At 38.7% G+C, this 23,723-nt stretch overlaps 5 protein-coding genes across 5 annotated transcripts; 3 read left to right on the top strand and 2 right to left on the bottom strand.

The window, feature by feature from the left end:
- Positions 1–186: 186 nt before the first annotated feature.
- LOC141811708 (metal tolerance protein 1-like) lies at positions 187–1,759 on the bottom strand. Its single transcript, XM_074699750.1, has one exon. It carries the CDS (start codon positions 1,673–1,675, stop codon positions 461–463), a length of 1,215 nt encoding a protein of 404 aa, XP_074555851.1. The 5' UTR covers positions 1,676–1,759; the 3' UTR covers positions 187–460.
- Positions 1,760–4,377: 2,618 nt separating this feature from the next.
- On the top strand, positions 4,378–6,025 carry LOC141811792 (putative protein phosphatase 2C 32). The gene is made up of 4 exons (XM_074699847.1): positions 4,378–4,855; positions 4,940–5,287; positions 5,379–5,558; positions 5,651–6,025. Exons 1-4 carry the CDS (start codon positions 4,406–4,408, stop codon positions 5,813–5,815), a joined length of 1,143 nt encoding a protein of 380 aa, XP_074555948.1. The 5' UTR covers positions 4,378–4,405; the 3' UTR covers positions 5,816–6,025.
- A 4,604-nt stretch (positions 6,026–10,629) lies between these two features.
- On the bottom strand, positions 10,630–12,424 carry LOC141848199 (protein NODULATION SIGNALING PATHWAY 1-like). Its single transcript, XM_074736261.1, is given in 3 exon segments — positions 10,630–10,919; positions 10,921–11,975; positions 11,978–12,424. Coding segments are annotated over 3 exon segments (1,680 nt in total). The 3' UTR covers positions 10,630–10,741.
- A 3,444-nt stretch (positions 12,425–15,868) lies between these two features.
- LOC141811522 (protein ELF4-LIKE 3-like) lies at positions 15,869–17,630 on the top strand. The gene is made up of 2 exons (XM_074699545.1): positions 15,869–16,129; positions 16,984–17,630. The coding sequence occupies exon 2, from the start codon at positions 17,004–17,006 to the stop codon at positions 17,337–17,339; it is 336 nt and encodes a 111-aa protein (XP_074555646.1). The 5' UTR covers positions 15,869–16,129; positions 16,984–17,003; the 3' UTR covers positions 17,340–17,630.
- Positions 17,631–21,995: 4,365 nt separating this feature from the next.
- Positions 21,996–23,209, top strand: LOC141811918 (zinc finger protein 8-like). Its single transcript, XM_074699995.1, has 2 exons — positions 21,996–22,163; positions 22,245–23,209. Exon 2 carries the CDS (start codon positions 22,390–22,392, stop codon positions 23,158–23,160), a length of 771 nt encoding a protein of 256 aa, XP_074556096.1. The 5' UTR covers positions 21,996–22,163; positions 22,245–22,389; the 3' UTR covers positions 23,161–23,209.
- Positions 23,210–23,723: the final 514 nt, after the last annotated feature.

Below are 23,723 nucleotides of genomic sequence, written 5' to 3' on the forward strand. Positions count from 1 at the left end.
TTTATTGTACTTGAATTGAACTGAACTCGATACTTCGATATATTCTCATACTTCAATATATGTTTATGGTTTGCTTGCAAATTGTTTTCTGCCCAATTAATTATCCAGAGTTCTTTAAGCAAATTGAATTACTAGCATTGGGTAGAGAGAGAATAGAAGGTTTAATGGAAGGTTTTGAGCAAGTTTTGATGATTAAAAAAATGCTGAACGAGTAATAATTCTAAACCATATATAAGAGGGATAGGATATTAGAGACAAAAGCAACAGCAAGCAAAAGAAACTTTGGCTCACACAAGCCATAACCTACATAAAAATGATGATGATGCATACCTCTTCCTTAACATTGCAGTGCATTCATAACCAACATTTTCAGTTGCCAAAGGAGCTTGCTGATAGCTCGGTAAACCGGGATCGCACAGTAGAGTAGAAGTTGAGGAGGAACTAAAATCATCAGAAGAAACTACTGTCTCTCTATCTGGATGGTGACATGACTGATGTTATACTCCCTCCTGATGTATCCTATAACCTGATCGAGCACAGCGTCAGCATCCGAGTCTCGAGTGACGGTAACATGGCATGCCAAGAGAACCTTCCCGACGGTGATGGCCCATATGTGGAGTTCGTGAATGGCAATGACACCGTTCAACTCGCACAGACCTTTCTCCAGCTCAGTTGCATCTATCTCTCGTGGAGTGCTCTCCATGAGCACCTCCAGTATGTTCCTCAGCATCTTGATTGTGGTCAACAGCACGATAACCGAAAAGATCAGAGTGCATATCAGATCAATAATCTTCCATTTTGGTTCACACCAAATGAGGCCGCCTCCGATCATGACTCCGATGCTTTGAATGGAATCTCCTAGAACATGTAGATAAGCACTGTGGACATTGATGTTGCGCTGCTTCTTCCTGACAGTAGATTTCTCCTCAGAAGGATGTTCAGAATGTTTCAAAAATGGAACTTGCTCGTCCTTCAGCTTCTCTTTGCTGGAGTATTGATGATGGTGGGTGGTGACAGTAATGCCATGACAATGATCGTGCTCAGCATGATCATCACCATGCTGAGAGTGGTCATGATCAGCCTCCTTGTATCCATGGTGATGTTTGCCGTGTCCATGATTGTGCCCACCATGTCCATGCTCATGACCGAGCATCACAGCCATCACAATATTGACTAGCAAGCCAAATGCTGCAACGACAAACATCAATTTGCCTTGGACCTCACCATTGTCATGTATAATTCTGGAAATAGCTTCATAAAGCAGTATGCCGGCTAGAAGCCATATTATCTGAATGGAGACCAGAGCCCCGAGGATCTCCACACGGAAAAAACCGTAGGACTGCTTTGGTGTTGCTTCCCATCCAGATGCCCAGAGAGAAAATAATGAGATAGCAAAAGCAGCAACATCTGAAAGGAGATGAGCGGCGTCAGTTAAGATAGCAAGACTGTTTGCGGCAACACCTCCAGCCACTTCTACGCTCATAAATACAATGCAAAAGATGACAGCGATTAGAAGCTTCCTCATAGCTGCAGATCTCTCTTTGGCATCTTTTGAACTGTTTAAATCACAGGAAACACCCCCACAAATCTTGTTTCCACCAAGGCCAGAAACCCCCGGAGGTACATCCATATCTACTTCAATAATATGAGGTCCATGAGAACTCGGTTCCTCCATCTGAAATGTGGAGAAAAAAAATGTCAGCTATTGACTCGCCGTTCTATTGGCATATTAGTTTTGAGTTTTGACACAAGTACTCCAGAAACTTACAGTTCTTTTTTCCTTCAGAATAATATGGAAAATCTAGGAATAGTACATTCAGTTTCCAAGAGGAATAAACATCAAAAAACAAAACTGAGGAAAAACAGCTGTCTATGTGAGATCCCCATGGGACTAGTCATCTTATAGAAGGATTGCTGAAGTCCAGTTAACATGCAAGGCCGAATAACAAGAACTTAACATCAATAAGTTATCCTGAAATCTTCAGGATATTTTTGGTGATGCTGCAGAAGCCAATGAAAGCTAAACAAGTTAAGGAATGTGATAGATGGTGAGTTAACTATGTTCCATTTAATTAGGATTCTTTACAAAAGATTCGAAAATGGCAGTGAAGAAGAGGCTATGATGGCACTCAAAGATGCCTTAACTTCTGGAACCAATAATCCTCAAAGTACAGATAAGCCTAAATATCTTATCCTGTATGATTGGAGTTTTGGAGAAGCTCTCGGCTATTTACAGGGTAGAGGAATCTAAGGAATAAGCTTTTTATAAACTGGTATTAAGGTAGAATCTTCATTGTTTTCATGTGTATTGAAGCATAGTAGTTAGAATCTTATAATTTCCATTTTTGACAGAAAATAACAATCTGGACTCAACTTTGGACAAGCAAACTTTGTCCCTAAAATCTACCTGACAATTAACTATTTTTGAAAGAATGAGCAAATATTGTTTGTGTCCAAAGTTCTCATTAATTTACACTAATCTTACTTGGCAGCATATAGAACAAGGAACAAAATGATAATAGAATTGAGAGTTCCCAGTTCCAACTGCTTCAGTTAACTTATAGTTAATTTATACTAATCTTACTTGACAGCATAGAACAAGGATCAAAATAATATTAGAATTGAGGGTTCCCAGTTCCAACTGCTTCAGTTGACGTATAATTAATTTGCACTAGTCTTACCTGACAGCACAGAACAAGGAACAGACTGATATTAGAATAGAGGGTTCCCAGTTCCAACTGCTTCATTTTACATAACAAAAGCGTAAAATTAGGGCTCTGCAAAAAAGCTGTCCCAAGAAAAGAAGGAAAAGAAAACACTCCTTCCCATAAAAACGATCATCTTAAGTTGAACTTGGCAGACAAATTCAGGGCGAACGAGAGATCTCTAATTATCCAAAAGAAAACATTCTCATATTTGGAACAAAGAAAACAACTTACACTGATCCTGCCAACGAACGAAATCAGAACGTTGAAGAACAGATTTCGACCTTCCAAGCCGACAAAAAAAGGGAAAAGGCATAAACAGTACCAAGAAGGCAAATCCAAAACGCTATCGAGACATGTTTTTGCTATTCAACAATGAATGCCATGAATCACATGCGACCAAAACTGAAACAAAGATATCTAGAATCTCGACCATTTAGGCTTCGGAGGCAACGGAACAACTTGGAACAAAACAAACAACGAGACGAATCTATCATATACCCTCGAACGATCACAATAGAAGAGATGATCCCGGCAGCGGAGGCGACGCGCTTCCCGTCTCCGAAACGATTGAGATTTGAGTGGAAGAAGGCAAAGGAAAGGTTGGATTTATGCCCAGCCCGTCGAAAACTGATATATTCAAACGGACTCACGATCCGTGAAAAAGATAACCAATACTCAACTACTCACCAAAACTCTTACCATTTTGATACGTGGAACCCGCGGCGAAAAGCAACCCATTTGCAATCAAAGTACCAAATCGGGTTGCATTCGTTGCGGTTTCTGCTCTAAGAGAAGTCGTTACAGTAGTTCCTTCGCGGTTACTCGGACCCGGTTCAAGTACCAGTTCGGTCGAGCTGTTTGGGTTGCCATACATGGACCCGAAATGACAAGTGCTTGTATCCCGTCGGAGGCTCGTATCGGACGAATGGCCGGCGCGTGACGAGCCGGTATATGGCAGATTTGAACGTGATTGTCGGTTTACTCACGGGTCAAAAAGCGCTGTATCACATTTGTGTCGGGATCAGACGTTTTGCCTACGGGATTTAGAGGAGGAAATTAAGTCAGAATTTAAATTTAAATAATTTTGAATTATAATTTAATTCTGTTTAATTCAAAGATTCAAATAACAACTCGAACTAAATTCAAATTTAAATTCTGTTCGGACTCGTGAAGTTGAGACTCGTTCAGGCTGAAGGTCAACAGTCAACGTCCTTCAGTAAATTCGAGTCAAAAGCAGGCGCACGGCTCAAAGCCTGGTCGGCCGCCGCCTTCACGTCGTGGCTCCCACTCGGCCGTTGGGGCTCCCACGGTTCTCGTCGAATAAAAAGGAAGCTATTGATTCGTGTATTCCTATCAGAAGTGCAGGTAAATTTGGCCGTTGCTAATCGCGGTGGACCGTGTCATTTGACCGGACTTTTCTCACTCGGTAAACACGCCATTCACGTTGCTTTGACTCAATAGTCAACTGCTGTGCGAGCGTTCCACTGTCCCTTCCCCACCCTTTGACCTTATCGAGAACCTCAAACGATTCCAAATTCGTCGTAATCGTCAGCATCATCCTCGCTCGAGCTGCTCTCGTTTAGCTAGTTGTTCTTAAGCTTGATTTCACCGTCTCCCGACGCCTATAAATATAGCCAAGCGGAGGAAGAGAAGAAAATTAATCAAATAAATAAACAAGAGATCTGGAAGAGAAGCCGATGTCGTGCTCGATAGCGATCGCGAGTTCGCCGGTGTTTTCACCGGAATCCCTATCTTTGAACCCCAGCTCTGCCTCCGCGTCGCCCTTCTCCTGCTCATCATCTTCCCCCTTCCGGTCCCGGTTCCAGAGAGCCGCCATCTCGCTGCTGGCGAACAGCGGCGGGTTCGGAGCTGCGGCATCTCCATCCGTGGTGGCAGTTGATCCGTCCCCGCCCCTGCTTCCGTTGGGATCGAGCGGTTCCCGTCCCGTCCTGAAGAGGAAGCGGCCGGCGCGGATTGATATTCCGTCGGCCGAGGAGTTGCCTTTCAAGACAGAGGCGGTGGATGGCAGGAGGGAAGTGGCGGCGGAGAGCGCGAGGTATTCAGTGTATTGCAAGAAGGGGAGGAAGCGGTTGGAGATGGAAGATCGGCATAAGGTGTCGCTGGACCTCAATGGGGATCCCAAACTGGTAGGTGCACTTCAAGAGTTGCATTGGTGGTTCTAGCGGAATTAGCTATATCCATTGGTTAAATTGCCCGTTCTGTGATTGCAGGCTTTCTTTGGCATTTTTGACGGCCATGGAGGCAAGAATGCTGCTGAGTTTGCTTCAGAGAACCTGGACGAGTTCATCGTAGAAGAAATGTCGACGACCGCAGGAGCAGAGTCCAGCACCATCGAAGAAATCATCAGAACTGGATACTTAAAAACCGACGCCGAGTTCCTAAAGAAGCAAGCCGACGGAGGCGCTTGCTGCGTCACCGCCTTGGTTAGGGACGGCAATCTCATCGTCTCCAACGCCGGGGATTGCCGTGCTGTCTTAAGCCGAGCCGGAAAAGCAGAATCCCTGACCTACGATCACCGGCCCTCTCGTGAAGATGAAAGAGACAGAATTGAGAGCCTCGTAAGTGTCTGCAACTACTCGATCATTGATTATAGCGATCGAGCTTCGGATGCTGCCGTTGCTCACAATGAGTGGTGCGAATCTTATGCAGGGCGGCTACGTCGATTACCGCCGAGGAACTTGGAGATTACAAGGTTCCCTGGCGATTTCCAGAGGGATCGGGGATTCCCATCTCAAACAATGGGTGATACCGGTGCCGGAGACTAAAGTGATCGGCATCGATGCTGAATGCGAGTTCTTAATTCTCGCATCTGACGGACTGTGGGACAAGGTACGAATCAAAACCTCTTCTTTTTTTTTTTTTTTCATCTTTTGTTCTATTGAGTAAACTGTTAATAACTTAAATCCCTTGTAAATTTTCAGGTTAGCAATCAGGAGGCAGTAGATCTTGCTCGGCCACTGTGCGTGAAAGCAGATAATAATGCATCGACATTGTCTGCTTGCAAAAAGCTCGTGGAACTATCTGCTGATCGACGCTCAATGGATGATATAAGCGTGATGATAGTGAAGCTGCAGCATTTTGTTTGAAGACATTGCTAATCTGCTAACAGACAGAAATGGAACAAATAGTTGTCGAATTGTGTGCTGCAAGTAAAATTTTCATGGTCTTGCGGCCCTCTAGATTTTCTGTTTTGCATTTAGATTCTTTTGTTTTTCTGAAAGTTGTAAGGCAACTGAGCTTTGAATCAAATACTGCAAGGCATCAAGAACACTGCACTTGGTGTTTTTAAATGTAAATTACCTTTATTGAAATCAGGAGAGAAAGGAAGAACTGAAAGGCAAAACTTGCCCTGGATCTCACTCACAAATCACAGCAATTAAACTGTCTGACACACAATCTCTGACACAAACCACTCTGAATTGTCTAAATCAATTTAGCTTAAAATTACCAGTAAGGCAACACGAGAGAGGAGAGGTAATGCCAAATCAAATAGCCTACGTAACGATGGATCTCTCTCCCTCCTTATTGTCCATCTAAGTAAACGTAACTTAATTCTTAAAGCTAATCAGGGATTTTGCGGCGGGAACGGGTTCGGGATTTCGAACCCGGGGTTCGGCACAAACGTGTCGTCGTTCCCCGGAAAAAACTGGAACTTAGTCGCCGCCAGGCCGCTGTCGCCTGAGCCACCACCCGTCGCCGGCGTCGCTTGGGTCCCGACGGAGTACCTTCCGGTCCCACCGGTGACGAGCTCGCTGTCCTTCTTGTCAGCGAATGCCGGAGTTCCACGTCCGGCGAGGCCGAGCCGAGCGACGGCAAAGAGACCCAAGAAGAGGAGAACAAGACGGTAATGTGATGAACTCGGCATTGCCACAGAAGAAGAAGAAGAAGAAGAAGAAGGGGCGCTGGAATTTGCTGCAAGTGCGTTGTTTCTATAAGAAGAGAGAGTAGTAGGTGGAGAGTGGAGGCGATTAAATTGAGTTGTTTGTTTCTGAATTCAATGCCTCAACGGCCCTTCGATAATCATGAACTTCCAAAGTGATGAAAAATGATGAGCGAGATGAGATTTGCAGATTTACAGTGTCTTGCTGATGATTTGTTTTCACTGTGTTGCAGCGTTACCATTGAAGGAACGAGAATGAATTATAGAATAGCAATCAATTCCTCAAGAACAGGTCGCAAGAAACAGTTGAAATTCATTAGCAATCGATTTCTGCCGAACCGTTTGGGCCGTATATCTCCTTCGCCGTCGAATGTGGCCGTCCGATCGGCATCGGACAAATCTACTCATCTGCCGACAGCCTGGATCGGACAAATCAGTAATTGTTATAATAATTTTAGATAAAACCCACTATGTTATAATAGTTTTAACCTAAACTTGTGCAACAATATCCACTATGATTAATCATTTTTTAATGAAAAATAAAATATCTTTTTAATATTTTTTAACGTGAGTATTATTTGGATGATAATAAATAAGAATCATCCTTTTAATTTTCTCCTAAATTTTACATATGTATGTATATATAAAAAGAACTCCGTATGACGAATTAAATTCGTAATGGACGGTCCCAAATTTGAATAAAAAGAGAAGGGTTGTGTTAGATTATCAGCCAACGTCAAACTAAGATAAATATTCAATAATGATATGGATGATCCATTAATTATTATACTAATGTTAAGTTGATCTCTAGAAGGAAGAGTTGTACGATTTGATTGTAACGTCTCAACAAGGATCTGCTATATCTCCAGAAATCGAGTGTAGTGAAATATGCAAGAGTTTGCGTTGCAAGATCTGACTATAATGTATCAGCAAGGACCGTTTTATCTCCATGAGAATTTAAGTGTAGTATTAAATGGACAAAAGCTCTTTCACCATAGGTTGGATAAGAACAAATATTATAGTAAAATTAATAGTTTAAGATTTGGAATATGGAACATAGGAATCCTTACTAGTAAAGCAATAGAGGTAGTAAATATGATGATTAAGAGAAGAATTAATATTTTATATGTACAAAGGACAAAAAGGATAGGTGAGAATATAAAGATATAGAGAACTCAGATTTTAAATTATGGTATATAAGAAAGAGTAAAATAAAAAATAAAGTGAATATTGTTGTAGATAGTTCGTTAAAAGATGAAGTTGTAGCAGTAGTTAAAAAGGAGATAGACTTATTGCTCTCAAGATAGTAGTGGAGAAAGAAACTATAAATGTAATTAGTATATATATGTACCTCTAGCATGATTAAATGAACATACCAAATTATGATTTTGGGATGACCTAGATGAAGTATTATAAAATATTCTGCCAAATGAAATAATTTTAATATTAGGTGATCTAAATAACCATATCGAAGTGAAAATTGAAGAATATGAGAATGTGCATGAAGGTTATGAGTTTGAAATAAGAAATCAAAAAGGAAAAACTATATTGAGTTTTGCAATAGCATATGACCTTCTACTAGCTAATATATTTTTTAAGAAAAGAAAAAGAATACTTGATCACGTTCAAAAGTGAGAATAATAAATTATGAATTTACTTTCTTATGATTAGGAAAATGGATAAAAATATTTATAAAGATTATAAGGTCATTTTTGGAGAAAGCTTAATTATCCCATGTATATTAGTAGTGTTGGATATATATATGTCTCAAGCATAGTATCAATAGAAGAAAACTATACATGACTCCTAAAATTAAGTGGTGGAAATTAAAAAATGAGAATCAAAATATATTTAGGGAAAAGGTAAGAGTACAAGTATTAGATGAAATATATGATTACTTTAATACGACATGGAATAAGATGATATCAAAGTTGAAAATAGTAACTAAGAGTATACTTGGTGAGTCAAAAGGACATACATCATCAAGTATTGGTGGTGAAATGAGAAAGTATAAAAGAAAGTGAAGGAAAAAATGAATAATTTATAAAAAATTATATATTTATAGGAATGAAAAAAATTTTAAAAAATATATAAGAACAAGAAAAGAAAAAGGCTAAGAAAGCAGTGAATGAAACTAAGAATGAAACTTTTAAACGGTTATATCAAAAATTGAATACAAAAGAAGAGGAAAGAGACATTTATAAAATAGCTAAAGCGAGAGAGAGGGAAAATAAAAGATATTATCCAAATAAGATCAATGTATTAAAGTTGAATATAATAAGATACTAGTAAATGATGGAAAAATAAAAGAGCGGTTGTAGATGTATTTTCATTAACTTTTTGATAAATGTTTAGGTGACCAACATAACTTAAGAATTTAAGTAGATCAAATAAGTATAAAAATTTAAATTTTTATTGTAGAATTCAAACTTTAGAAGTAGAACAAGCTTTAAATGAGATGCAAAATGAAAAAGTCGTTGGACCAAATGATATTTTGATAGAGATATGAAAGTGTCTAAGGAAATAAGGTATTGAATGACTTATAAAATTATTTAATATGATATTGAAAATAAAAAAAATATCTGATCAATAGAGGATAAATACTCTAGTAGTACCTTATATAAAAATAAGGGAGACATATAAAATTATGCAAACTATAGGAGTATTAAATTAATGAATCATACCATAAAACTTTAGGAAAGAGTAATAGAAAAAAATAAGAAAGGAGACCACGGTGATCGAAAATCAATTTGAGTTAATATTTGGAAGGTCAATAATAGAGTTAGACATCTTCTCAAGCAATTAATTGAAAATTATCAGAGCAAAATTAAGATATACACATGATATTCATTGACTTAGAAAAAGCTTATGATAAAGTCTCAAGAGAAATTATATGAAAAATTTTAGAAAAGAGATGTGTTAGCGTAGTATATATTGAACTACTTAAGAATGTATATGAGGATGTAACAATAAGAGTAAAGACTTCAGGCGGATTAACTGAAGCATTTCTAATAAAGACAGGGTTACATCAAAGATCAACTCTAAGTCTTTATCTTTTTTACATTAATCATGGATGAACTCACTGACACATGCAATACACAGTACCATGGTGCATATTATTTGTAGATGATATTGTTTTGGTATATGAGATACGTGAAGGAATAAATGTTAAACTAGAATCTTGATGGGAAATACTAGAAATGAAAGTTTTTTAAATTTAATAGAGTAAAGACAGAATATATATTATGTAAGTTTAATAATATTAGATGTAATAAGATAATTATTAACATAAGAGATGACAAGTTGTTTGGAACTGAGAGTTTTAAGTATTTAGGATCATTTTTGCAAGACGATGAAGGAATTGAGAGATGTTACATAGAATATAAACATGATGATTGAAATGAAGAAGAGTGTCAGGTATTTTATGTGATTGTAAAGTACCTTTAAAACTTAAAGGAAAGTTCTACAAAATGATAATTAGACCTGCTATGTTAATGATATTAAATGTTAATTATGACTCGAGCACATAAATAGAAGATGAGAGTTGTAGAGATAAAGATGTTAAGATGGATGTGTAGACATAAGAGAATGGACAGAATAAAAAATGAGAGAATTAAAGAGAAAGTCAAAGTTACATCTATTGAAGGAAAACTTCGAGAGATACATTTAAGATGATATAGATGTGTATTTAGATGATCAATAAATACTTCAGTTAGACGATGTGAAACTATGACAAATACATATATCAAACTAAGAAAAAAAAGATTAAAAAAGACTTAATTAGTAATAATAAAATAAAATAAAATTTATTTAAATATAGATGAAGATATAATAAGAAATAAAATAAAATTTATCAAATTATGATATAGAAGGATCTTATGGTTGATAATAATTATTATTGTTTCAGTAGTATGTATATATAAAAAGTATTTTAAATTTATTAAAATTCAACAATTATGATATATTTAATAATTATTCTTGGGATGTTAGCCGCTCATTTGTGACAAGCTATGACGTGTATTTTTAAAACGTCTTATCTTAATCGCATTGGTACAACCTAATTGGATCATCCAACTAGCTGCATGATCCGAACCCGATAAAGCACAGAGGCTAATTTTGTGTACACCGTTTGCTAAAACAAATCTGGCCGTTCATCAGATAGAATATAACCTCCTGTTCGGCTTCCGCTGTTCCATAGGGAACAGAAGGACACCGGTTGCCCCTTCCACCACAGCGCCACCGCCCCTTCCGTTGCCGGCGATGCCGTCCTCATCTCCCAGTTTCCGTCGCATTTCCTCAGAAGCGTCTTACATAGCCTCCTCCTCGAATGCCTCCTCCTCGAAGCCAGCAGCTGCCATCCTCTCCCGCCACCGCTCCCTCCCCTCCGCTGCTCGTTCCGCCGTTTCAAGAAACCTCGCCGCTTCCCCCTCCACCACTCTCCTCTCTGAGCAGTCCTTACCCCTGAACGCGGCGCTCGTCGAGTCCAGGAACCTCCACAGAAACTCCATTTTCTTCGCGAACGCCGCAGGATACCCGTCGACCATCCCGTCGCTGCATCTGCCGCCTTCGATCTCGCTTAAAACCAGGAGGTCGGGTTCTAACTTCCGCATCGATCGGAGGAACGTCATCCGATCATCGGCGCTCCTATGGCCAATTCGGAACTGTGCGCAGATGACTAGGGTTTCGTCTCGTCCGAGAGCTAGGGAGCTAGGCTCGAGATCGTTGGTGTCATCTATCTGGAGGTTGAGGTTGATGGATTTGGCGTAACGAAGGAGGTGGGAACGGAAATCGTATCCCGGCGGCGAGACGGAGAACGGCCCAGGCGGTGCGGCGGCGCCTGCTACGGTGAGGCGCACCAGAGGCGGACATCCTTCGGGACGGCGGGCTATCGCGTCGAGGAACGTCGGCCATTGGAGATCGTGGGAGACGCCGACGTCGACCACGCGAAGGGACTTGGCGCGGCGGCTCGGATCGCGGGCTAACGTTTGGAGGATGGAGGCGTTGGCGAGAGCGTTGGGTAAGGCGAACCAGGGGCTGACCTCGTGGAACTTTATGAGCGCCGATCGGAAGAGCCTCGGCTCCGATGTAACGAAGGTAACCGCCGCCTCCGCCGTCGCAGCGGCTGCTCCACCTATGTTGGAAATGCTGATCCCGGTGCAAGATAGGTGGTTGACGAGAGCGCGGAGTCCATAGGCAGCAAGCCTGTGGTTCGCGTCGCCAGAGAAACACTGTAGCTCTTGGAGCACGCATAACAGGTGCCGGACCCGAGAAACATTCGCTGCTTCGATGGCGGTGGCGCAGGGATTCAGCAACTTCTCCGCCCATCTTGTTTCCTTGCTTCCTCTGTTGCTTGAGGCCCCCGAGCCCCCCCCTTTCCCTGCACCTGGATCCCTGTCCCCGCCAGCTTCATATTTACTTCACCTTCCTTCACGAACTCTTCCTGAGCCTCCTTCCCAGCTACACCTACTGTCCTCTGCTTGTCTTGGATCACTGCGGTCGTATTGCCAGTAGTTGGACTCGTCGGTTTCTTCCTCTTCCTGGAAAATTCAGCTTGTGGAAGCAATTGGGGGCTGTTTGCCGTGCTGGGTGTAGATGACAGCGATGGAGCAGTGCAAGTCATGTCGTATTGCTCCTGGCCCTTTGCCCACCATTCGCAGCTAGTGATTTCATTTTGTGTGGAGGTGGATGATGCTGCACAAGGATCATCGAGGAAGGAGGAGATGAAACACATGGACTCCTCTAACCAGTCCATGAGATAGTGCTCCTGATGCTCGTTAGGCGAGGCTTTAGGGCCTTGGTCACCCTTGAAGATCATAGTTGTTCAATGAACCCTCGAGGTGACGTTGAGCAAGGTGGAAACGTATAATGACCACACTATTAGACAAGTCACAAGTGTGAACAAGAAAGTGGAGAGAGTTACTTCAGAGATAAATTTAGAAGTAAACAATTCATGACAGGAGGGAGATGAGAGCTGAGAATGGGATGAGAGTCTACAGGTGATGATTTCTGAGCATTGACCTGTGACAAGGAGTTGGGAGAGCATTGGCCACTGTTGGGATTTTGGCATGGAAATTGAAGACTAGAGAAGAGATGGTATAAAGTGAGGTGAGTGTACAACTACATATTTAAAAATTTGTGATTGTTGTTTTCGTTGGAGGTTGAACTACGGGCTTAATTTTCCTACATCTGATTGGTGCATGTGAATTTATTATGAATGATTGCGATCTCAATGGCATCTTAAGAAAAGGGATCCAATTCTTTATCATGATGATGTTGAGCTCTGCTTTTATTTGTATTCGCAAAGGTCAGAGTTCTATTTTTATCACAAGACTAACAGTTTAATTTACAGGACTTTTTGGATATTAGCTTGTGCTCGTGCCGTTCAATGGTTGGATGAGAATGGAGGTACTGATACAACTCCACTGGCTGCCAGAGTGAGGTTAGATCCAGAAACTTTTTTTATTCTTCTTTGTGATTATATTTGGGCATCATTCGTACATATTTGTAACTTCTAGGATACATCCTCTTGCTTTCCTAGTGTCAATTTTCTTTTCTTGCTCTAGATGATATGTAGGTGGTGTACACTTTTGCTGATGAATATATTTGTGGAGACCATCTCAAGTAAAAAGGAGTTTTGAAAAAGTGGCGAGCTTATAATGCAATCACTTCTTGGATGAAGCTTGTTTCTTGAAAAAAAAATTGATTTAAACTAAGAAACTTAAGTTGTGAGGCAGATCCCTAAGCAACCTTTGTCCAATCTCTTTTAGGCATTGTTGAGATCTTGGATGAGATAAATATGAACTTTTTTCTAATAAATCAGTTTGTAAGACGAGGATGGCGGCAGCCAACATGCATAGGCGAATTTTTTGTTCATGAATAGCTACAAAATATGTGTTAGTGTTTTACTTGTGGGGACCTTGGTGAGATAGAAGATGAATATTGTCACTTTCTTTTAGTTGAATTCAAGAAGACAAAAAAAAAAGCATGGTGGATAGAGACTTCAATCTGCCCCTTGGTATATAGCATAGAAAGCTCATGAATGAAGCTGTAATATGACTAAAAGACATCAGGATATGTCTTGAAGAAAATCCTGTTGCCGTGGGTTAATAGAATTACCTCTCATAATGATCAATCGACTTACCTTGTTTAAGTATCAGAATCCTCTGTTCTACAAATTTTACAGACAGTGGATAACCAATTGTAAATGGTTGATAACAAGTGAGCATTGCTCTATTATTGTTCTGGTCATGTTGTAACACAACTGCATACTATTTTTGTAATAGTATAGATAGAATAATCATTGACAGAAAAAAATAAAAGCTACTTGGAATAATATAAGATCCTAGATTGCTGATCTCCCTCGTCACCTGATGTCTATTATACATGTAGCTAGTCACATGTCTTTATCAATGTAGCTATTACACAGAACATTGAGCCTCATACAGATTAAAATGCAAGTTCCCACTGATTTTGATTTCCCCGTCACTTTCATTGCTTATGGAATGTACAGTGGCATCACCGAGCATGCTAAATGCTTGTAAAGAATTGTTTCTTTGTATAATCTGCACCCATGGCAGCATAGTATTTCTAAATCATTTGGAGTGAGTTCCAGTATTTAACAACTCATGCAATGATTTGAAGCAATCGCTCTGTGTTTGAAACTTTCTTGGGCCATGGGAACTGTGAAGAAGTTGAAACTTCCAATTATTTTGTGTATTCTGTTAACCTTATACGAAAGGGTAAAGCGAAACCAATATAAACTGATGGATGATGCGTATGACTAAGTCTATAGTAAGTCTTAATGGCTTCTCCACTTTCTCAATCCAGCTGAAGGGAACACACCCTCAGAATGCTCTCTGCTCTTCTTGATTCAAAGTTCAAACTTGTCAATTGCTAAACATCTGAAATTGTATGAGTTGAGTTTTCCATTTGTTCTCTCATTAAGACTGAACCATTAGAAGTGAGGAGGTCAGCATCCTTTGTCCCTCCACTTATCTGCCTCTTAGCACATCATAACCTTACTATCAATGCATGAAAAGGTTTTGTATCGTCTAGTTTGGACTGAAACACGACTGCACTAGAACGACAGAATCGTTCTTCCAGAAAATACTGGGGAGAACAAGGAAAAGGTTGACGTGCTTACAGACTCCTGTCTTCTATGTTCGAAACAATTTGTGTCTGTGTGTGTTTATTTATTTGTTCATCTGTAATCCCTTTTTTTGTCAGCTCATCCAACATATTTCTTTGAATGATCTATTGATTTATTAGATTTTTGGAGCTTAATCGTGTCTGCTCAGCACTGATATGAGATTGGGATCGGAGAGTTTAAATATTAATTTGTTATTGTAAATATAGTAGACGTTATGTTTTTTTATTATTTTTACTCTTTAACCATTAAAATGATAATATAATATTATGCTATATTGCACGAAATACTGAAAATTATTTTTTCTAATCTACATTCGTCTAATTACTGACGTGGCAGAATTAAAACTTAAAATGTATTATATTTGAACTAAAAAATATTAAATATACAAATTTTAAACTTGACAGGAAGGTTAGAAGTAGATAGAGCTGTAGCCAATCTATGAGGGGTGGATTAATCCGTTAGAAATTTATCATATAACGGAGTGGGATGGATCGATCTACTAATTTGGTAGTTGAAAAATATCCAACTTAACACAACTTAAGACGGGTTACAAATTAGATGGATCAATTTACGGGTCTATCAAAAAATATAAAAAATATTAAAATTTTTAAATTTGGATTGTAATTTAAATGAATAGGTTGAAAGTTTTAAGTTTGGATTGCGGTTTAGATGGGTCAAACTCATTAATTCATTAAATTTTCTTTTTTAATTTTAAATTTTTTTAAAAAATAAATTTTTTTAATCTGTGGACCAATCCATACGGGTCGCGGGTTGATCTACGCAGCACGGATCACGAATCTATTTTAAAATATATTAATAAAATTTTAATTTAATTTATTTAAATTGACCAATCCATACGGGTCACTGGTTGATCTATGCGGATCATGAACTTAGACGGATCGATTCTATTTATTTAAAATAGATTAATAAAATTTTAATTTAATTTATTTAAATTGTTTGATAGGATAGATCAATTTAATGGACTTAATTTAAATTGACGGTTTTGAAATATATGTAAAAGTTATATTTAAAATTAATTAATTTAATCTTTGAATTTTTATTATTGATTAACCGATTTTGGGCATCCAAAACTGGAAGACGATGATGAAATTTAGATTGTTCATCGATTTCTGTCCGCCGAATGAATCCTTTCGCGCATTGACCGACCGCGTCGATTTCGGCGAGGATCGCCGAAGCCATCTGAGAGTGCCGCATCGCGACTTCTGCTCCCCCATTCTCCGCGGGACCGTACCAGATCTTTTCTTATTATCCTCCTTTCCTCCAACTTCTGGTTCAATCCGCCATCGTCGAGGGCATCGAAGCTTCTCCCGCTCCTTCTCCTCCTCTATCCCCGTGACCAGCATCTTCGAGGTTTGTCCCGAATCTTACTCCCCAATTTGGAAGCACAAAGATTATGCCTTTTCTTTTAGGGTTTTTAGATTTTGTTTCTCACTTGCTGGATTCGTGTTTTCTGCCTCGGTACTTTTGCTTTTATGAAACGATCGAGAGGCTTGTTTTTGCAGATATCTTATGTTAAAGAATTTGGCTTCGAAATCCAATATATGTCGGTTTTCTCATTTGCCCTAAATTTCTGTACATGCTTTCCATTTTTTTTATTTGTATGCTCGTTTTTTTGCTTTCTGTGCATATTCTCCTCTTGTTACCCGTCTAGATTGATGGATTGATTCAATGTGAGATTTGTACAATGGACTATGTAAAAAAAAAAAAAGATCTTGGGGAATTGGATCAGCTTGCTTTCCAAATGCCATCATACAAAGAGAACCATGCCATTTGATACCCCTTTTCTTTCTGAAAAGGAGCTGCCGAGGCCATTATTTTTCCACAATCCTTGTCTCTCATGCCTCTCGAGCCTGACAACTTTGCAGTAGATTCCTGTCTCTCTCTTCAGTCTTCCGCCCTTGCACTGCCCTCATGATCATCTCTATGTCTTTGTAGAGAAGTTGGTTTGTACTAAATATATCCTGACTCGATCGAAGTTTTTTTTGTCAATGCTCTTCACTTCATCATTTTCCGTAGGATCTCGTATCACTTCCTTATTGATTCAGAAAAGGTGCTCGTTCTCAATCCAGTAGTAGTGCACTGCGCCACTATGAGTGATCTCACATTTGCTTTTCCAACTGCGTGTTCCTCTAGTAACTTAAAGCTGATGCCTTTCATGCTTTTCTTCTTTGTTTTGTTCCCTTTGCTGCTTTTGATTCGATCAGGGGTGTGACAAAGAGGGAGGATGATGGAAGGAGACAACTTCTCAGTCTTCGGCAATGGAACCCAAGTGGATAGCAAAGTCTTCCAATCTTTCCAGAAGAGCTTCCTTCAGGTGCAAAGCATCTTAGATCAAAACAGATTACTGATCAATGAGATCAATCAGAATCACGAATCAAAGATCCCTGACAGCCTCAGCCGCAATGTGGGCTTGATCAGAGAGCTCAACAATAACATCCGTCGCGTGGTCGACCTCTATGCTGATCTCTCCCTCTCCTTCACCAAATCTGTGGAAGCATCGTCCGAGTGGAGCTCCGCAGGGAGGCAACAGAGCCACAAGAGGAGTAGGCCTGAGCAGTGAGTGTCCACGACATGGCAGACAAATTAGGACAGGGACGATGTTAGAGCTTTGAAGAGAATTGAAAAAGAAGGGGGGGAATAGCTTGCTTATTCAAATAACAGGTGATTTCTTTCATTGCTGTAATCATTATGCCAAGGAAAGGTGTTGTCTGAGTTTAACAATAGTTCAGTTTCCTGCTATTTTGTCCTTGATGCTTCTTGTTCTGGTGTGCATTTATCATTCCAAGGATTCAGAACCTTGTGGAAACTGTGAGAGATGTTTGATGACTTGCAATAACAAGAAAATCAAAATGAAACATTGCAATATATTGCAATAGATAGATAATCAGGTTGAGGGTGCCAATTAGCTTAGCTTACTTGGTAGTGATCTTACAGATTATCAGTTAAAATTCATCTTCTCTTAAATGTGAGTGTTTGAGCTTTACATAATTATATTTTGTCAAAATTGTCAGGCAAGTAGGTTCATCAAGAACATCTTTGTTACTGCAGATCCTGGAAGCATTATTAACATGGAATGATATTTCATCATCATCATCATCATAATATTTCTAATACTATGAGATAGCATTTGTTTTCAGAGGAAGAACAAAACTTGAATTTGGAGGAAATGGAGTTGCTAATCCATAATTGCTTTGCCCTACAGCTTCTTTGTTCCATGAACAGGACAGTTAGCATATTGCAAAAGATGTTTCAGCAAAAAAAAAAAAAAAGGTTGTGGGAGGAAGGAGATGCTTGTTGAGCTTTGTGGACAGACACAAATTCTTTTAATGTTCTGACTCGCAAGAATCATTTCCTCTTTTCCTCTTCCTTTTGGTATGATTCTTTTCTCTTCCCTTTCTTTTCTTTATTCTGAACCTAATTAACTTCAGCACAACGAATATCCTTTTTTTTCCATCGACCAAACATGCATCGATCTCAACAGATGACTAACTAATACAAAGAAGAGAGTCTATTGATTGTGTGAAAAGGGTATAATTATTAGTAGAAAGCTAAAATGATTGTCTGAATTATTAAAAGAATAAAATAAATTAGTGTTGGGATTCAATTAGATATAATTTTAAATAACAATGTTAAAAATAACAATTTTATAATTAGACACATGCAATAAAATTATTATCATAGTAAATATTTGAATTGTATTAGTAATATTCAACTTAAAATAAGAAAATACTTGATAATGATAACTTAACAAATTACTTATATTTGACTAATATTTGTCCTCAGTATGAGTAACAGCTATGAAATAGCACTCAAGATAATGATTGACTATCTAGATTGTCTTAACTTTCAATCAACCTAAATTTATTTATTTTTTTTATTTTTCACATATATTGATGGAGGTACTGAGTCAAACGTTTACATTATAAAAATATACTTTTCTAGTCATACAACTGTCCAACTTCAATTCTTATCTCAAAGAGGATTCTTTTCATATGCATGTGGTTATTATAAGATGTTCGTGTATTGTTGATGTCCTAACATGATCAATTATATGATGAGTCTCTATTCATGCAATAAATGATGTGATTCAATTGATCAAACTTTCCAATGGTCGTCAATGAAATCAATCACCTTCATATAACACATCAAACATCAAATGCAAGAAATTAGAGGTGATAAAGATTGAAAAACACATTAGAATTAACTTGGGACTTTTTATAAAGATATGTAGCTCTTTTTTTTCAACCTACTTTGCCAAACACACATTATTTTCTAAAACTATTATAATATATTTTTTTTAAAAAAAAGGAAATTATACACATGCTCAAGAGAAGAGGGCCAGAGGGGATTAAGTGAGATATTGTTTAGGACCACCATGCATATTCCAAGCTAAGGAGGAATAAGAATAAGAAGAAATACAACCAATTCTATTTGGCTTTAGTAAATTAAATATATTGTACATAAATAGATGAGTATATTAAACATTATATAGTTGTGTATTATAATAACTAACCTATTTAAAACTTTAAGCCATAAGTTGTAAATGTGAATCTAAAATCTTTATTTTATAATAAATAGACAAGTACTTTAATTTAAACAATAAAACCTTTATTTTATAATAAATAGACAAGTACTTTAAACAATAATAATATAAATATTTTATTGCCAGTTCGATGTCCTTGCATATGTGGCCATTTCTTACATCACACCAGTAGACATGATATTCCTTGGAATCACATCATATCACATCTACCTTAATTCATGGCCATGGCCTAGAACCAATCTCAAAGCCTAGTGGAGAAATTAATTGAATAAGAATCGGTGGCCTTTAACAGTTAATCACAACTCACATCATGTGTGTTGTCTCTTAAGGGCACACAACAAGAACAATACACGAGAGCTAGGAAGAGATTAAAGTTGAGAGGGAGATTGATGTGCACACAGTTGCACCTCTTTAATTGACTTCTCACAGTTGATCTGATCGTGTGTAAGATTGTTGGTATGATGGATTTCATCTTTTACTAAAGAGAATTTTCTAAAAGGCATGTATAGTGAGGGGGGGTCCCTTATATTAGAGATATTTGTCCAAAATAATAAAAAAATTAAAATAATTAAATACAGTTAATATTATCTAAAAAGATAGCCCGAGTTGATAATCTCAAACTATAAAATAGGGGATGATAAACTATTTTAGGATCACTGAGCTGCCTTGTATGATTGAATTGAGTTGTCAAATGTAGAGTTGTCGAGTTGCGGAGCTTGGTGAGTGTTGAGCTTGTCGAGTCTCCAAGTGCTAAGCACGCTGATTCACTTAGTGTCAAGCTCGTTGTGTCGCTGAGTGTCTAGCTCGCCGATCACGAGTTGTAAGTTAAGATGTTGAGACTTGCGTTTGATGTAGTTTCTTTAAAACAGATTCATCTCCTCTGACTATGCTTCGAGGTCACGCTCAATATATATTTTTCAGGATATAACAACACAACCACGTATACAACCAAGCACAAGTTGCTTGTGGTAGTTGCTTGTGGCGAACCGAGTGAGTATCCAAATGTGGATGAATTCTACGTCTACCTTAGCTTTTCCTCTTATATAGGAGCACCAACCCTTAGTGGTATTAAATAGTCGACTAAAAGTCATTTACTATCCATTAAACTCAAAACATCAGCCGTCGATCATCAATGGTCTGTCATTTTTTTAAATCGACGATTACTAATTCACCATTAATCGTCCAACCATTTCAGATTGGTACATTAATGTATTCGTTACATACTTAAGCAGGTAGCAAAAGGAGGATTTAAGTGACAAAACATTGATTGATTTGTTTGGGCAAATTTTGCCTTGATAGGTCTGACATTCAATATTCATAGGTCATGCTTGTACACGAGTGACTTAGGTTCAGTATACTCTAGGCTCTGAATTTGCACCCCTATGGGTCGACACACATATTCACAATATTTATTGGTTATGATTCAATATAAACCAATCATAAAGTTATAAAACTTCCAATGTGAAATTAAACTCCCATTCACTTTTATTCACATTTTCCCAAAACCTTGTGTATGGTCGATTCATTTGGGCAAACTCTGCCCCAACAAGTTCAAACATGCGTAGGTCGTACTACACACGAATCACCTAGATTCAATGTACTCTAGGTTTTAAATTTGCACCCCTGTGAACCCACCTATGAAAAAGAATCTCTCTCCGTACATATTCACAATATTTATTCATTATTATTTAAGATAAACCAACCATAAAGTTATACAATTGGACTTCCAATGTGAAGCTAAACTCCCATTCACTTTTATTTATTCACATTTTTCCAAGACCTTAATTATACATCATTCTCAGGCTCAGTCAAGTCCCCACAGTCTTCACGGCCATTGATATATATACTGCCATGATCATCATCTTCTTCCTTTAAAAATTAAGAGTCCATTATTCATTTAAATTAAGATTCTTGTGCAACTAAATTATATATGTCTTGATAGGTTCAATTCTCTACTGCTAGTAATGCGATCGAGTTAAAGATAACAACTATATATCATGCTTCAAAGAAAATTAAAATTATTGCAATAATTTTCTTGTACGAGCTAGCACTGGTCCTTGTCTTCGTGGTCCTTGGATTTAATCTTCCCATCCAACTCTTGTACTATACTCATCCGTGAGTTGGAAATGATCGACTACAATGCAAATTAAATCGATCTTAAACTCAGCCCAGTTCTACGTTTTCATGACAAGACATGCAATAAACACCCAATGGCCTACCACTTCTGGTCCAGATCTCATAATTTTCTTTTATAATATTTAGATTTTCAAAATTAAATCATCTAGCTCCAATAATTTAAATTTAAATTTAAATTTTTAAAAAAATTATCCTCTCATGAATATTTTATTTACCACTGCAGTAGATTAAATTAAACAATTAATAGTTGCATGATGAAGGGGACCAGATGAGTGTGGATTATTAAAAGTGTCTGCATATGTATCTGAAAAACCATCTGCCATAATTAACACTATGTATGTATATCAGCTACTGTAACTTGACGATCGAGTAGTTCACTGGAAATTATTTTATTTTACACTGCGTGAAAGAGACTGAGCACGAGGGTAGTTGGTCACGTACCTGTCTACTGTTTCCACATGCATGGAAGCCAAACAAATAGGGTACGATATTTATGAAATTATTAATATAAACAAAAATAAAAATGTACTAGGAAATAGGAGATTGAAAGATGATATATCTATGCTGTAGTACTTGGTTGTTAATTTAATTGACAAGCCACCATCGACCCTGCTCGCTGGCTGGCTACCTTCATCACCGTCACCCAACAGTGGATATATATGCATATGTTTCTGTTTGATTTTTGTCATTTTTCAAGAACAGATGGTACAGTCGTCGATCGATCGTCTGTCTCTCGTCCAAATCCAAAGCTGTTTCTTTTAATTAGTTTAATTTTGATTCCTTCAGAAGGTGTCTAGCTCCTTCGAGCGAGCGAGGAGAGGATCGATGAATTAGAAGAGAGGAGATCGAAGAGAAGAATTGATTGTGTTTCTGTTTCTTCTCTTATTTGTGGAATTTATTTGTCGGCTTGAGTCGAAAAATATAGAGAAGGATGAGCGAGAAGGAGGAGCGTGATTTGATGAGCGTCGATTCGTTCTCACAGCTGCCCTTCATCGGCGGCCGGCTGTCGGCGGCTTCCAAGCTCTCCTCTTCCTCCTCCGGCATCCGCCTCTTCGGCATCGAAGTCGCGCGGCAGCCCTCATTCGACGGAGACGTAGCTGATGAACGTGGCGGCGGTACGACCAGCGCCGCAGCCGGTGCTAAAGGCGGTGGTGGTGGTGGAGGAGGAGGAGGAGGAGACACCGGCGAGAGTAGTGGTGCTACAACAGCCGCCTTCCGGAAGTTCGAGTGCCACTACTGCGGTCGGCGATTCCCCACGTCGCAGGCGCTCGGCGGTCACCAGAACGCGCACAAGCGGGAGCGCCAGCACGCAAAGCGCGCACAACTCAACCAGTCCGCTGCCTTGTACGGCTTCGGCCATGGCCACCGCCAACTCTACAGCGTCATGAATAGTTATAATAACAACCAGTACTCTGCAATCCCGTGGCGCGTGTCCGATGCTAGCTTCTCCGGCAGCTGGCGGTTGGCGGGGCCGGTGGCTCAGCCCATCAACGGCTGCCCGTTGCCTGGTCGAGGAGGAGTCTCCCCGGCGATGCCTTTACAGTCTTTAAGAGCAGATCGTGAACAGCAGAGATTATTTACAGGAGCAGGAGCAGGAGCAGGTGGAAGTAATATTTCGACTGCTATTATTACTTCTTCTTCATCACACCAATTTATGATGCCGAATTTGAAAGAGAAGGTGAGTCTGGATTTGCACCTGTGATCATCATCGTACTATCCTTTATCTTCTTGTTAATTGAATTCTTTACTTATTCAAAGTTCTTCTACTTTTTGTTTTTAACTAATTAATGATCCCCATAAATAAATCAATCCAAGATGGGAAGGAGAAAAATAGTGAGAGACAAGGCGTTTTGCTTTCTTGGGTTATATAAAATCTAACAAGATTGATAGGAGATATCTCAAACTAAAGGAAAAGAATTAATTTGGCTACTTGTTTGTCAGTATGCGATCTTCCCACGGAGGTTTCAAATTATGACATCAAGTTAGGGCAATTATCAGTTCATGTCGAAGGATGTTTTCTTCCTCTATGTCATAGACCAGGCCCCGAGCACCTCACTAAACTAATACATGCACATCAAAATACAAAATTAAAATTCTCATAAATTAGCAGCGGTTCTTCTAGATATTTATTCATTTATTGGTGATTTTTTTCTCTCTTTCCCTTTAAGCTTTTACAATATTTATTTATGTTATCCTCAGTGGCCACGTAGTCACACTGAATGCCGCAGCATCCAAACATAGAAGGCAAATAAATCTTAGCTTGGG

The sequence above is a fragment of the Curcuma longa genome, chromosome 17, assembly GCF_044706935.1.
Source record: "Curcuma longa cultivar G26 ecotype Majalengka, Jawa Barat chromosome 17, ITB_CL_G26_1.1, whole genome shotgun sequence".
NCBI lineage: Eukaryota > Viridiplantae > Streptophyta > Magnoliopsida > Zingiberales > Zingiberaceae > Curcuma > Curcuma longa.